This window comes from Notothenia rossii (assembly GCF_949606895.1).
Source record: "Notothenia rossii genome assembly, chromosome: 6".
NCBI lineage: Eukaryota > Metazoa > Chordata > Actinopteri > Perciformes > Nototheniidae > Notothenia > Notothenia rossii.
The window spans coordinates 3698026-3713931 of NC_136909.1; the positions used below are offsets into that span (position 1 = coordinate 3698026).

At 44.8% G+C, this 15906-nt stretch overlaps 1 protein-coding gene across 3 annotated transcripts in view; it reads right to left on the reverse strand.

Annotated features, from left to right (window-relative positions):
• LOC307044027 (uncharacterized protein) overlaps positions 1–15906 on the reverse strand; it is a 219361-nt gene that overhangs the window by 70047 nt on the left and 133408 nt on the right. The window contains exon 1 of one of the 3 annotated variants that reach the window (XM_079689041.1): positions 5716–6374. The exons of the other annotated variants lie outside the window; for them this stretch is intronic. Within the exon in view, the coding sequence (XP_079545167.1) occupies positions 5716–5965 (250 nt within the window). The 5' untranslated portion in view covers positions 5966–6374. Of the gene's footprint in view, positions 1–5715; positions 6375–15906 lie in introns of those variants that run through there. 3 annotated transcript variants of the gene reach the window in all.

A 15906-nucleotide genomic window follows, 5' to 3' on the forward strand; every position in this document is an offset into this window, starting at 1 on the left:
CTCCGTCGATGGTTGGAAAGCACAAAGTCTTGGTAAGCAGGCTTTCCGCCGTTAACCCGGCGCTTCTGACATTTCACAAATCAGTGTTGTGTGCAAAACTGTGTGGAAAAATGAAAGAAACGATGGATACTGTGACGAGACTGGTTAACTTTGTGCGTGAGAGCTCTAGTCTGCAGCATCGCCTTTTTAGATCGTTGCTAGAGGACATTTCATCTGAACACAATGATCTCTTACTACACAACGATGTTCGCTGGTTGAGCAAGGGCCGTGTGTTGGAGAGGGTGTGCGACCTGCGTGATGAACTGGTGTTGTTCTTATCAAGCCTGCAGGGCCAAAAAGCCCATGAGTTTTTGAGCTTTTTAACTGACACCAAGGTGATAGCAGATGTTCATTTTTTGTGTGCCATCATGTCTCATGGTGCAAGGCAAGAACCACACTGTTGCTGAGATGTACGAGGCGGTTGAAGCTTTTCGGTCAAAGCTGCACCTTTTGGAGAGACACATTCATGGGAGGAAGCTGCACTTTCCACGTCTGCGTGAGCACTGCGAGAAGAATGAAATGCCGGAAGATCCAGTAATGAAGGATTTTGTGTCAAAACTGGCAGAAAACTTCAAGAAGCGATTTGAAAGCTCCCCTAAAATCTCAGGTGACATCCTCCTTTTCCTCAGACAGCCGTTCTCTGTGTCAGCAGACGGGCAGTGGACTGGAGAGGCCAAAAGGCTGGTGCCTTCCATAGAAGAGGGAGCTCTTCAGACGGAGGTCTTAGAGATGGGAAGCTCTGAGTTGCTGAAAGCTCAACACAAGGATGCACCAGTGTGTGACTTTTGGATCAACGTGGTTCCCCAAGCTCGTTTCAAAAACACCAGAGCTATTGCTATGTTCCTACTCACAATGTTCCCCTCAACATACATATGCGAATCAGGATTTTCTTCAATGAATGCTATCAAAAGCCAGGACAGGAACAGACTCTCCAGTGCACATCTTGGACAGTGCCTCAGGATTGCCACAACAGAATACAAGCCCAACATCAGACAGGTTGCCTCATCCCGCCGCTCTCACTTCTCTCACTGATTGGTGAGTGAACAACATCAATTTATTTTTCGCAATTTGTCAATTCTATTGTAGTATAATAATTATTAAGACAAAAATAACAATTTTATAGTTATATTTTATGTATAAATTAATTTCCTAAATGAAATGCTACGCAGCGTAATTAAAAACAAATTATTAATATGATAGAGAAAAAACCTTGGATAATGCAGGGCTTTTAACAACAGCCCACAAAATGGTCAAATTGAATACAACATTAAAATAATATATTAAAAATAAAGTTAAAAAAAACCAATACTATTTTTTATTTACAGCCTGATATTATTTGGTACACATATTTAAAAATGTTAGAACTAATAATGCGGTGTATTTTGGTATGACATTATAAAAGTAACTAACTGAAACTCTCTTTCTGTCTTCCTGTCTTTCCCAGTGTGTGTGTGTGTGTGCGTGCGTGTGTGTGTGTGTTACAGTGTTTGCTGAATTGGATGTGGACCTGTTTGACTATTTGATCAGAGTTCACTCTGTTGTTTTTTATTTTTGTTTTATTGTTATGCCCCATCAGACCACAGCAAAATCATTTGTATTTGTTAAAGAATTTATTTATTATTATTGTTAATAAATGTTTGATTTCGGTCTAATTTTGTTTCAAGGATGCATTTTTCCTTTATTCTCAACACAGGGTTTGTTTAATTACTACTGCCACTACTACAACAATTATAATAGAGGTAACATCTGCACATAGTGTAAAACAACTTTTAGTGACACATAACATTTTGGCCCTTAGCTTGTCATGTTTGACAAAAATTGTCCCTTTGGTAAATATAGTTGGGGAACCCTGGCATAGGAGCTAAAACGCTTAATAACAACAAGGCTCCTGGACCTGATGGCATCCCTGGCTGTGTTCTCAGGGTGTGTGCAGTTCAGCTGGCAGAGGTGTTCACAGACCTCTTCAACAGGTCCCTACTGCAGCCTGTAGTCCCCACATGCTTCAAACACTCCACCATCGTTCCTGTCCCCAAAAAAACAATAATCACCAGCCTCAATGGCTACCGCCCAGTAGCACTCACCTCCATCATTATGAAGTGCTTTGAGCGGTGAGTCAAAACCTTCATCACCTCCTCCCTCCCTGACTCACTGGACCCCCTGCAGTTTGCCTAGAGAGCAAACAGGTCCACAGACGACGCCATAGCCCACACCATCCACACTGCCCTCTCACACCTGGACCAGAGGAACAGGAACACAATGCTGTTCATTGATTACAGTTCAGCATTCAATACCATTGTGCCCTCCAAACTGGCCATCAAGCTCAGAGACCTCTGGCTCAACAGCTCCCTCTGTGACTGGATCCTGAACTTCCTGACGGGCAGACCCCAGGCAGTGCAGGTGGGTAACATCACATCCTCCACCCTGATCCTCAACACCGGTGCCCCTCAAGGCTGCGTGTTCAGCTCTCTCCTCTACTCCCTGTTCACTCACGACTGCGTGGCCACACACAGCTCCAACACCATAGTGAAGTTTGCTGACGACACAACCGTCATCGGCCAGAACACAGACGGCGACAAGGCGGCATCCAGAGATGAGGTCGGAAAACTGACATCTTGGTGCCAGGATAACAACCTCAATCTCAACGTCAGCAAAACCAAAGAGCTGATTGTGGATTGCAGGAAGCAGCAGGGAGAGGGACACGCCCCCATCCCCATCAATGGGACTGCGGTGGAGAGAGTCAGCAGCTTCAGGTTCCTTGGGGTCCACATCACTGAGGACCTGACATAGACTCTTCACACCACCACCATCAACAAGAAAGCTCGACAGTGGCTCTTCTTCCGCCGCAGGCTGAGGAGGTTCAAAATGGATTCCAGGATACTCTGCAACTTCTACAGGGGCACCATAGAGAGTATCCTGACTGGCTGCATCACGGCCTGGTACGGCAACTGCACCGCCCTTAATCGTAAGGCTTTACAGAGGGTGGTGAAAACTGCACAGAACATCCCCAGGAAGGAGCTGCCATCCATGGAGGACCTTTACTCCCAGCGGCTCAGGAATAAATCTCTCAGGATTATAAAAGACCCCCATCACCCCAGCCACAAACTGTTCAGTCTGCTGCCGTCTGGCAGGCGTTACCGCAGCATCCTGACAAGAACAACCAGACACAGAGACAGCTTCATCCTGCAGGCAATAAGACTGTTAAATAACTGAACTGCTGAAACAATTTCATAAAATCTATCTGCTACTTAGTAATATCTATTATATCATTCCAATAACTTGTACATAGATACGTATTGCACTATTCCACTTTTTTCTTTCTCTCACATTATTTTAGGACTTTTTTTTTTTTGTATTACTTTTAATATAATATACTTTAATATTGTCTGCTTATCTGTATTATTGTGTTTCATCGTTGGAGAAGCCTGTGACCTAAGATTTTCAACGATATAATTACTCTGTGGCAAACTATATAATGTTCAGTCCGAGTGGGAGGATGATTATTTTTGTATCTATTCCAATTCAAAGTCCATCTTTCTCATCTGCAATGCGAGCGTGGCTTTATCGAAGAAGGGTAATTTAGGAGCAGCATTTCAAAACAGTGCACAAACGCTACGAGACTAATTCCCTCCTAATTCTGCCCTACGCTCCCAAAAGGGGAGGGGCCTGAGAGGACAGCTAAATGCACAGCAGTCCATTTTCACCAGGCCCAACAACAAGAGCAAGGCTGCTACCATAGCATCTTATCGTGTCAGTCACGTTCTTGCGAAACACATGAAGTCTTTCAAAGACGGCGAAGTTGTGAAAGAAGCATTCCTGGAGGCTGCCGGCACGCTTTTTGGGGACAGTAAAAATAACAGTAGCATTTCAACAGGTCTTTGATATTATAAAAACTCAAGTTAGATACCGTTATTAATCAGCTGTACGTTTTAGTTTGTTTGAACTTATTCCTTTTTAATTATTGTACAAAATGGTATAAGAATGCAAACATTAAGATCTGTTCTGTTTAAATTGATTATAGTCTATTATCAATTCAGGTTAAGAAACTAGTGTTGCTTGCATCCTATTTTAAAAAAAAGGCATTTCTTTTTATATTCTACTAAAATGCAACAAAAAAAGGGTTTGATTCTATTAATTTTGTCTTTTTTATTGCACTTTGGCAGCAGATTCCTGTGTAGCTTCAGATCTGAGTTGTCTTATTAGTAAGCCTAATTTATACTTTTGTAGCAACACTATTTTTATATAATGGCAAAGAAAGGGTTCAGAGTCTTTTCTTCTTTTCCTGTGTGATATGTGGCAGCACTGTTCAATGTTTCTTGAAAACATTACCCAGTATGTGACATGTGAATAAACTCCAACTCTGTATCAACAACATTGCGTAACTTCAGTTAAATACTTGTATGTGTGTAGATTAGAAAGAGGTAAGATAAAGGATCTTCAGTGTTTTATGAAGTAGTAATCGTACAAAGGTCAGTTTTATACAAGTAGAAGTGTGTATTTACCTGGTAGTAGGCTGTCAGTAATGGCTACGCCTCTCTATTTGGACTGGTAGATCTCGGCAGACTGGCAACTTTAAAAGTAGCTCTCGGTTCAAAAAAGGTTGGGCACCCCTGATTTAAGTGATATATGTGTACATATATAAATCATTAAGTTGAGTTAATAACTGGAAAAAATGCCCAAGCCTCCTGGACAGCCACGAAAAGTCTCATTTTCACAGAGAGCGTGTTAAAAAAAAATGTGCTTACTTCAGTCAAACACCAGATTGTCAAACAAGAGCGTATTGAACAACAACAACAAAGGAGAGATGGAATGATGGAGCAACTGCACTGTCTAAAGTGTCTAACCCGACAGGGCCTAGTAATCAGGGGGCATGCGGATAAGGAGAGCATTTTCCAAAAGCTAGTCGAACTCGTAGCTGAGAAAAACCCCACTCTGAAAAGCTTCATGCTCACCAGGAAATATGCATCACACAAGACAATCAATGAACTTATACATGAAATGTATGGGGAATCTTTCACCAATCTCTTAACTGAAATAAAAAGCAATGCAAAACACTATGCAGTTATTGTGGATGAAACCTGCGATTGTGCCGGGCATGAACAGTTGTCTCTGACTGTACGATGGGTATCAGCTGATTATACAGGCACTAGCGCAGTGATTACAACTCTGCTAGTGCCTGTAGATTTAGCATTTTTTGTTACCATCACGTACACGCACTTTCCCCGCCCCCCCCCCCACTTCTGAAATGAATCCGGCTGATCACAGCTCTCTATAGGGTTTCATTGATCTTGTTGGCAGCTCATCCCTTAAAAACAGAAGTCTCAGAGTGATTGTAATAAGATGAAATATGAAGGGTCTATTTCAAGCTTGTTATGGAACTAAGTTATTAGGCTTTTGTGTATCAACTAAGATTTGTTAGAAAATCTTATCAACATGAATTGACTGAATTTATTTTAAAAGTGGGCTTATGAACACATGGATGTGTAATATATGTGTACATTTATATTTAAGAAGTACAATATAAGAAAAGCACAAGTTTCATTTGTGGGCCAAATTTCATTGTACTTTTTGAATTAGCTGAGGGCCAATTCAAAATGGCCAGCGGACCGCATTTGGCCCCCGGGCCGTACTTTGGACACCCCTGGTTTAAAGTGTTAATTAAGAGTAAAGGGAACAGACCTGCTCTGTGTATCCGAAGCTGAGGCTGTAAAACAGCGTCCAGTAGTTTCTGGAGTCTCTTGTTCTCCTCTTTGGAAAGAGACAGCTCCTCCGCGTGCTCTGCTATCGTTTGTTCAAACAGAGCAAATATCTCTTCAGCAGCAGCAGTGAGTCGCTGCTTCTTCAACGACAGCAGCATTTGGACTTTACTCATGTTTACTAGATCACCTTTTCCTGCAAACTCCGTTAAACACACCGTTTCTCTCTTCATCAAACTCTCAATCTGACTAGTGTTGCTAACGTGTTTCCAGCTAGCATGCTAAACTAGCTCCTATAGTCCGAGGTAATCCAGAAAAAAGAGCACAGAGTCCATTCAGAGGTTTATCCAGACACACAGATGATGGTTCAGTAGTGCTGGAGCTCACACACTTTATCGGGAACACAAAGAGAGAGAACCGTAGCGACGAGACGCCTCCTCGATCCAGGAAGAGCTGGGTTATGGCTAGAAAGGATCCGTCTTGTGTAAAACTCTCGCGAGAGTTGGCTGAATGTCACGTGGCTGAATGTTTACGTTTGGCAGGCAGCCTTTCAGTTACGATCTGTTAACATCAGTTGGCCACAGCAAATGATGGTGAGAAGCTAAAGTACAGAGCTCTCATTTCCTTCCATTCACACGCTCACACGCCACACCTTGTATTTCTCACGCTGAGACTTCTTTCCAGGGTACCGCCCACCAAGTTGCGCCGCAATTTTGTAAATAAACTAGGCTTGTTTGAGACGCGTGCACTCCACTAGCACCCCCCCCCCCGTTGACATTCGCGATACAGAGGGCTTAATACTCCAGTAGCACAACCCCCCCCCCCCCCCCCTCCGTTGACATTCGCGGTACAGAGGGCTTCATGGGAACTTTGAGGGGAGCCAGAAGTTGGAGTACCAAACACCGCTGCCAAAATCTCACTCTGAACTCTGTTCAAAACTGAGAGGCCTGAAACTATCTATTAATTATGTCAATGACAGGGAGTGTGATTGTTGAAATAGGGTGTGAGCGGTCTTGCTGGTGTTCAAAGAAGAATGACAACACTGTAGATCACCAACACTATGGTTTATTTTTTATTCACAGGCAAGTCAACGTTGTCGCAGTAAAAGTCCCAAGATAGCTCCTGGTGCAATAAAATGTTCCCTTGCAGTGTTTTACTAAGTCTGATGTTTCTCTATTAATATTGCTGCTGCATTAATGTGTATGTTGCATCATGTATGTTACTGCTGTAGATGTGTTTCCGAGCCGCTCCGATTACAACGAGAGTTACAACGAGAACGTGACGTCATATTTACACTAGACGGATCCTTTCTAGCCATAACCGAAGAGCTGGGAACTTCACTTCTTCTTCTTCTTCTGTGTTTATTGGCGGTTGGCAAACCAACTTGTAGGTGCATTACCGCTACCAACTGGACTGGAGTGTGGACAAGAGACAATGCAGAAAGAAAAAAGAAAAGGAAATAAAATAAAAATTAAATAAATACAATTCTAGATTATTTGAAATGTATCAATTTCTCTGAGAAATAATCTCACAATATTTATTGCCCGATGTTTTTCCCAACAGCCCTGATAGCGAAAAGTCATGGTATTTTGCTTTATTCAGCATCTAGAAAGAGTACTATATTTCCTGAAATGCAGTAAAACATGTCAGACAGTTTCTGGCTGCCTAAAGTGTATACACTTTCCGGTTGGATGCTTTCCCTATTATAATGCCAACCTTTCCAAATCCAAAAGAGATATGTTTGCGCGCGGCAAATGTGCACGCCCAAATTAGGTAATCAGAAGAAATGGAACCCTAGTAATTACATGTATAAACCATGTATTTCACATATATTGCATCATTTTATAAATTTTTCAGAAAAAGTGGTAGTTTGGTAAACAGTGACATCAGCGACATGTCTGGTCTGTAAATAAATAAATCAGAAAATACTGCATTAAAAAAGCCATTTCCTGCTTTTTTCTACTGATAAAGTGTGATATAAATAATGTACAGGCTTTCAGATTGCTGTAGTTCACTAAACGGAGACATTAACGACATTTCTGGTGTTGAATATGTCAGAAAAAGTGAAAGAATGGGAGATAAATATCCCCAAATCTCAAAATGGTATTATATTTTGTGTGTGTTTGTGATCCTCTTTCAGTTGAGACACTGTAGGTCAAGGATGCTTCAGCAAAAGACCAAACACTGGATGTCTTTCAGTCGCCAACATGTGTTTTCGAGACACTGATATTAACGGGGAAATCCTGCAGGACTCAAATGCCTCGTCTCTGTTCCCTTAAACTCATTTGGGAGTGATTACTAGTAATGGCGAGATGAAGCCTTATGAAGCTTTAAAGCTTTCCAGCCAATTGGTTCGCAAAAGGGTTCATCTCATGAGGGTTCATCATGGGCTTCATTTGAACACAAACCCCCTGTTGGTCAAAGTGTGTAAAACAGGCAGATTGGACATCTCATCAGTGTGCTCTATCTCATACCGAGTTCCTAATGAGTAAAGCCTTAGAATAACTCTAAACAACGAAAATTAAATCATATGTTCATGTTAACAATATTGTTTTTATTCCAGTTGATTGTGATTGAAAAGCCTAAGGAGGCTGACATTGCAAAGAGGGATTTGTATTCCTTAGTAATATTCAGAAACTTAACCATGTTGTAGCCTGAGAAAGGCTAAACCATATCAAAGATTACATTTATTAACTAGGCTACATTATCTCATTTAATTGTAGCTTTTATAAACAACAAAAAAGACATATTGACGAGTCGTTGAACCAGGGACCCTACGGTCGTAAGTCAACTGCTTTCCAGCTGAGCCTCAGCACACACGCTGAATCTCCCTGAAAACACTGTAAGATATTTATTCCTGTTTTTATTCATTTATTTATTCATGTTTTTATTCCTACATTTATTTATGCTTGTATCTATACTTATGACATGCTCCGACCTCTATATAAGTGAGGTTCTGAGCTCTTTTAATTCCATCGTGTCACCAGTGGGCCCGGGTACAGGAGGGGTAATATGGTTCTTATTATGTCACCATGGGTATTATGAGCGTTGTGGTTCAACGGTTCAACCGATCTGAATTGCTTCCTGAAGCAGTCACGTGGTATCGACAGGCAGCGAGGCCTCGTTTGTCATCGATGACGTCACTGGCCCAAAACGATACAAGCCTCGATACATGCTTCACAAAAAGCTTCGGGGATTACTCGACACACGCTCCGAAGCCTCGGCGCAATACGTAACATCACTAGTAATTACCCATCAACCCCGGGGGTGCAGAGGAAAGGCAGCGTTACCCCCGGTCTAAACATTGTTTCTCTTTCAGAAACACAGAGGACTGTTTGTATGATGCGATCACAGACACGCTGCAAACGGTGTCCGCAAAAAATCGAGTCCAGTGTCTATGTAGTGTCATTTTTATTTGTTATAGTTTGGGAAGATTGAAAATCGGTAGAGAAAGCCAGCTAAGTCGGTAGGCGGTAGAAACATGTCAAAAGCGGTAGACTACCACCCAAATCGGGTTGGCAGGTATGTATTCATAGCAGCAGTCTGATCACATGTGCTGTTGTGTGTTCAGTCTACTGCGATCAGTAGCAGTCCCAGCTGCAGCACGAAGGCAGTCACATTTTTTACAGGCTCCCGCTACCTGTTAGCATCTAGCTCTCCTGCTTAATATTTGAATAGTGTGGTGATTGACATTATTCACCCACGGATCTATGGGTTGGGGTATTGTTCCGCACAGACATTTTAGTGAGCCGGACTTCCTGTTTCCACTGTTCTTCGCTTCCCGTCCATGAAGTTGTTTACATGTATGTTCCGATGCTAAATAAAAGTCTAGCTTGTAGCTTCGATACCCCGCCTCCGACTCCCATCTCTCGGCACCACAATAGCACCTATTACAAGAATGGTAGCCAAACTCGCTTCACAGCAGTTCAATAGACAGATTAGTATAACATGACAGGATATAAGCAATGTATAGGAGCAGCTAAATTTCAACACATATATCCACGAAGATTAATACATGAAAACTTGTGACTCGGACTTGACTTGGACTCTTCTTAGGTGACTCGGACTTGGACTCGGACTCGAACACAGGTAATGATGACTCGGACTCGGACTCAACTCGGACACTCCTTGGGTGACAGGTAATGATGACTCGGACTCGACTCGGACACTCCTTGGGTGACTCGGACTTGGACTCGGACTCGACTACGACTCTCCCTAGGTGACTTGGACTTGGACTCGGACTCGAAGAATGGTGATTCGAGAGTGACTTGGACTCGTGAATTGGTGACTTGACTACAACACTGGTAGGGATGAAGGAGGTCCGATAAGTACTGGGGGGCGAGGGTATGGAGGGAATTGTATGTGAGGATGAGTGTTTTTTACTGAATCCGGGACTTGACCGGCAGTCAGTGTCGGTGGATGAGGGTGGGGTTGATATGTTGCCATGGCTTGGTCCGGGTGAGAAGCCTGGCGGCAGAGTTCTGGACGTATTGGAGCCTGTCCAGGGTTTTGCTGGGAACCCCGGACAGGACTCCATTGCAGTAGTCCAGACGGGATGTGATGAAGGCGTGTACAAGTGTAGTGTGCAACAGAGTCAGAGAGTGAAGGCCAGAGTCTGGCAATGTTTTTGATATGTTTTTGATATTCCCCAAGGTAGTGCCGTCAGTCCAATATTGTTTAACATCATGATTAATGACATATTTATATGCTTAGACACATGCATCCAATCGGCTCTATACGCAGATGATGGGGCACTAAAAGCAAACTACAGGATTGCTGGGAATATACAAAGTTCCAGGGGCGTGGGTTTGGCTGGACGAGTAAGGAGAGAACGAGGGCATATGGAGTGGAGACCATCAAGTTTGACAACGCAAGCCCATTTAGCAGTGTTCCCCCATGGCTTTCCCCAGAAGCTAATATACAGTAGTTGTGAGTATCATAGAAAGGAAAAAAGAGTGGCAAATAAATGAAGTGGGAATTAAAACGAGTATGTACCTGAACAAAAGTATTACGAGTGTCAAATAACTTCTCAGTTTGTACAGCAGGAATACTCGTAGCAATTATTGGGCTACAATGGGTTGAAGAGGTCAGATAGGGTGGTGATATGCACAGACTCACTATCTGCTTTGAAAAGCGTACAGTCGACAATACCTGTTAGAGAAGATTTAATCATTGAACTTGACCATTGCTTACTGAGACTTCAGAGGAGGGGAATAGATGTGCAGTTATGCTGGGGGCCTGCACATTAGGGGGTTAAAGGGAATTAGCATGCTGATAAGTTAGCAAAAGATGCGTTACTTATTAAGGAAATAGCAATACCAGTTTCACTTGGGAAAGGAGAAGGGGAAGCAATAGTTAAGAAGAAGGGTATGGAAATATGGCAGAAAAGGTGGGAGGAAGGTCAGAAAGGGAGGAGATGCCACAAGTTACAGAAATCAGTCATAATAAAGATCTATACAGAAAGACACAGACGGGAGGAGATCATAATCACTAGACTCAGACTGGATCATACAGGATTAAACGGCACCATCTATCCATCCATCTTCTCCCGCTTATCCGTGGTCGGGTCGCGGAGGTAGCAGTTGAAGCCATCAGAACCACATAATCTGCAAAAAGCAGTGGTGCAATCCTTAGTTCACCGAACTGCAGACCCCCTCCCCCACGACTACGCCTCGAAATCCGATCCATGTATATTACAAACAGGATTGGTGACAAAGCGCAGCCTTGGCGGAGGCCAACCCTCACCTGAAATGGGTCCGACTTACTGCCGAGGACCCGGACACAGCTCTCGCTTTGGGAGTACAGAGATTGGATGGCCCTGAGTAGAGACCCCCTCACCCCATACTCCCGCAGCACCTCTCACAGTGATTCCCTGGGAACCCGGTCATACGCCTTCTCCAAGTCTACAAAACACATGTAGACTGGATAAGCGTACTCCCAGGCCCCCTCCAGGATCCTTGCGAGAGTAAAAAGCTGATCCGTCGTTCCACGACCAGGACGGAATCCGCATTGTTCCTCCTCAATCTGAGGTACGACAATCGGCCTGACCCTCCTTTCGAGTACCTTAGAGTAAACTTTTCCGGGGAGGCTGAGTAGTGTGATGCCTCTGTAATTGGCACACACCCTCTGATCCCCCTTTTTAAAAAGGGGAACCACCACCCCGGTCTGCCACTCCTTCGGTACTGTTTCTGACTTCAACGCAACGTTGATGAGACGTGTCAACCATGACAGTCAATCAACACCCAGAGCCTTCAGCATTTCTGGGCGGATCTCATCCACCCCCGGGGCTTTGCCACTGTGAAGTTGTTTGACGACCTCAGTGACCTCCCCCCGGGAGATTGGTGTCGATCCCCCGTCATACTCCAGCTCTGCCTCTAACATAGAGGGCGGAGTTGTCGGGTTCAGGAGTTCCTCAAAGTGCTCCTTCCAACGCCCTAACACTCCATCAGTTGAGGTCAACAACGTCCCATCCTTACTGTACACAGCTTGGATGGTTCCCTGCTTCCCCCTCCTTAGGTGTCGGACAGTTTTCCAGAACAACTTTGGTGCCGCCCGAAAGTCCTTTTCCATATCTTCTCCGAACTTCTCCCACACCCGCTGCTTTGCCTCGGCCACGGCTGAGGCTGCTGCCCTTCGGGCCTGTCGGTACCTTGCAACTGCCTCGGGAGTCCCCCGGGATAACAAATCCCTGAAGGCCTCCTTCTTCAGTCGGACGGCTTCCCTGACCACCGGTTTCCACCAGGAGGTTCAAGGGTTACCGCCCCTTGAGGCACCTAGGACCTTGAGACCACAGCTCTCACCCGCGGCTTCGGCAATAGAGGCTTTGAACACCGACCATTGTGGTTCAATGTCCCCAACCTCCACAGGAATGCCCAAAAAGCTCCGCCGGAGGTGTGAGTTGAAGGCCTCCTGAACTTGGGCCTCCTCCAGACGTTCCCAGTTCACCCGAACTACACGTTTGGGCTTATCAGGTCTATCCAGAGGCTCCCCCCGCCACTCGACCCAGCTCACCACCAGATGGTGATCAGTTGACAACTCCGCCCCTCTCTTTACCCTAGTGTCCAAAACATACGGCCTCAGGTCCGATGATACGATAACGAAATTGATCATGGACCTTCTGCCTAGGGTGCTCTGGTACCACGTAAACTTATGAGCATCCTTATGTTCGAACATGGTGTTTGTTATGGCCAATCCATAACTAACACAGAAGTCCAGTAACAAACCACCACTCCGGTTCAGATCAGGGAGGCCATTCCTCCCAATCACTCCCCTCCAAGTGTCTCCATCATTGCCCACATATGCGTTGAAGTCTCCCAGCAAGATTAAAGAGTCCCCTTCAGGAGCCCCATACAGGACTCTTTCCAGGGTCTCCAAGAAGGCCGTATACTCTGAACTGCTGTTGGGTGCATAAGCACACACAAACGTCAGAGTTTTCCCCCTCATAACCCGCAGGCATAGGGAGGCGACCCTCTCGTCCACTGGGGTAAACTCCAACAACGAAGCACCCAACCGGGGACTTGTGAGTATCCCCACACCCGCCCGGCGCCTCACGCCTTGAGCAACTCCGGAGAAGAATAGAGTCCAACCCCTATCCAGAAGTAAGGTTCCAGAGCCGACGCTCTGCGTAGAGGTGAGCCCGACCAGATCCAACTGGTAACGCTCCACCTCCCGCACAAGCTCCGACTCCTTACCCCCCAGAGAGGTGACGTTCCACGTCCCCAAAGCCATCTTCTGTCGCCCGGGTCTGGTCCGTCGAGACCCTCTGCCTTCAATGCCACCCTTCTGTCAGCGCACCCGACCCCATCGCTGTTTCCCGTAGGTGGTGGGCCCGCGGGACGGAGAAGCGGAGGTGTTGCCCACGTTGCCTTTTTTTTACCGTGATTAAATTGTAATACATGTTTCGAAATGATGCTGAAGTAACAACAGACTGATAACGGTTATTAAGAACCATGAAGTAATGCTTGATAAGTCTGCAGACAAGACGGCAGGTGAAAAACCTTTTAAAATGCTTGTTTTCTGAATGGAGATTGGGTCGACCAGGCTAAGCTAACGTTGGATATGCTAATTCCACACTCATAATAACGGCCTGCAGACATAAATAAACCAGTGACTGTATTCGCCATGACACAGACAGTCTGTGGTTTGTACTTGTTTAACTTTTCTCTAGTTTCTGAACAGATATGAGGAGCTGTGATCTCTGTGTGCTAACTGCTAACAGCTAACGGCTGATGTTTTCTGGTTGACGGCAGGCTGAGATCCTCACCGCTGATTGGCTTCCGCGAGAACTCGCCCTGTGAATTTGACGCTCGAGTTGAAAAAATTGAACTCTCGCGTTTGACGCGGCACCATTCAATCGCGTGATTCGCACCGCGTCCACCGCTTCATGCTCGCCGTCAGAGCGAATTCTCGTCTATCGGCATCTCTGCATTGACTTTACATGTAATCGCGCCGCCCCCCAAACATCGCATCCGGTGTGAACGCAGCATGAGAGGGTGAGGCAGATAGTCACAGAAAACTGAACAAGAATCGACAGCTCGACCCTCTGCTCACTCCTTTCCTGTAAAATACAAGTCCAGCCCACACATATGCTCCATCCAGGATGGTGCTACAGGCCGCAAGGCAGTGCACTTACAGCTACAATAAGCATGTTAATGGCCCCGCGGTGGTTTTGAAATGCTATTTGAGTGAATTTTAAACAACGTAAATACAGTGGTATAATTCCACAAGTGGTGATAGGATATGGGCTCAGAACAGTCTCATAATACCCAAATGCACACAGAAGGATTCACACTTGTATTTCTTGATCCGCAAAAGGATTCACACTTGTGTTTTTCAATGCACACACAAATGTGTTCCGTTTCATATACATGTAAATAGAATCCAAATAAAGAAAAAAGTTTTAAATGTGTATTTTTGATCCACACATATTTGTTTTCCGTTTAAAACCTCTGAACCTGCAAACACAAACCGCTTTCTGTTCACGGATCGCTGTACATTCGTGTGTGGGTTTTTTGAGACTCCCCTGATGGTCAGCCGATTCGTACTTGTAATTGTTTCTATCTATAGCCAATCAGATGTCTCATCAATTCTAAGCCAATCACATGAGCGCGCCCCCACGAGGGTAGATTTCTTGCGTTCATGACGTAGCGCTTCATGTACGCATTTTGTGCAGTCCGGAGCTGACAGGTCCATGGAGCCTGCCTGCAGGCGCTAATCTCAGGACACCTCCACTCTCAGTACATTGCAACTTTCCGAACAGGAAATGCACGCAAATACAAGCTTTTATATTATTAAGGTTCAGCGCAACTTTCAGAACCATTGATGAATGCTTGTGTGTACACAAACACGGCAGGCAAAACCGTTTTAAATGTGTGTTTCCTGTATGGCGAATACAGCTGCTTTATTTATGTCTGTATGAAGTTGTTGTGAGTGTGGAGGGAGCAGCTACAGGTTAGCTTAGCCTAATCGATCAGTGCACTACGAAGCCAGTGCTAGACAGTGAACTGTCAACGGGGAGAGCCCCGCCGGTCATTATCGGCCGATATTCACTCTAAATAGTTTGATCGGTGCTCTCTATAAAGGCCAATCAGGAGAGCTGGATCTGATCTATATGGACATAAACGCGAGTGAAGTGTAACCGGATGAGAGAGAGCGATCAGATTAGCTGAGTCTGACGGAGACATGCAGTTCTGCATGATCACCTGAAGCTCCGCCCTCTGTTTAGCGGGCTGACCGGACTGCGCAAAATGCGTATATGAAGTGTCATGAACGCAAGAAATCATACCCTCGTGGGGGCGCGCTCATGTGATTGGCTTAGACTGGAAGAGACATCTGATTGGCTATAGATGAGAGAAATTACAAGTATGAATCGGGTGAGCGTCAGGGGAGTCTCAAAAAACCCACACACGAATGCACAGCGATCAAGCGGTTTGTGTTTGCAGGTTCAGGGGATCTAAACGGAAAACAAATATGTGTGGATCAAAAATACATATGTAAAACTTTTTTCTGTGTTTGGATTTTATTTACATGTATATGAAACGGAACACATTTGTGTGTGCATTGAAAAACACAAGTGTGGATCCGGAAATACAAGTGTGAATCCTTTTGCAGATCATGAAATACAAGTGTGAATCCTTCTGTGTGCATGTGTGTATTATGAGACTGTTCTGAGCCC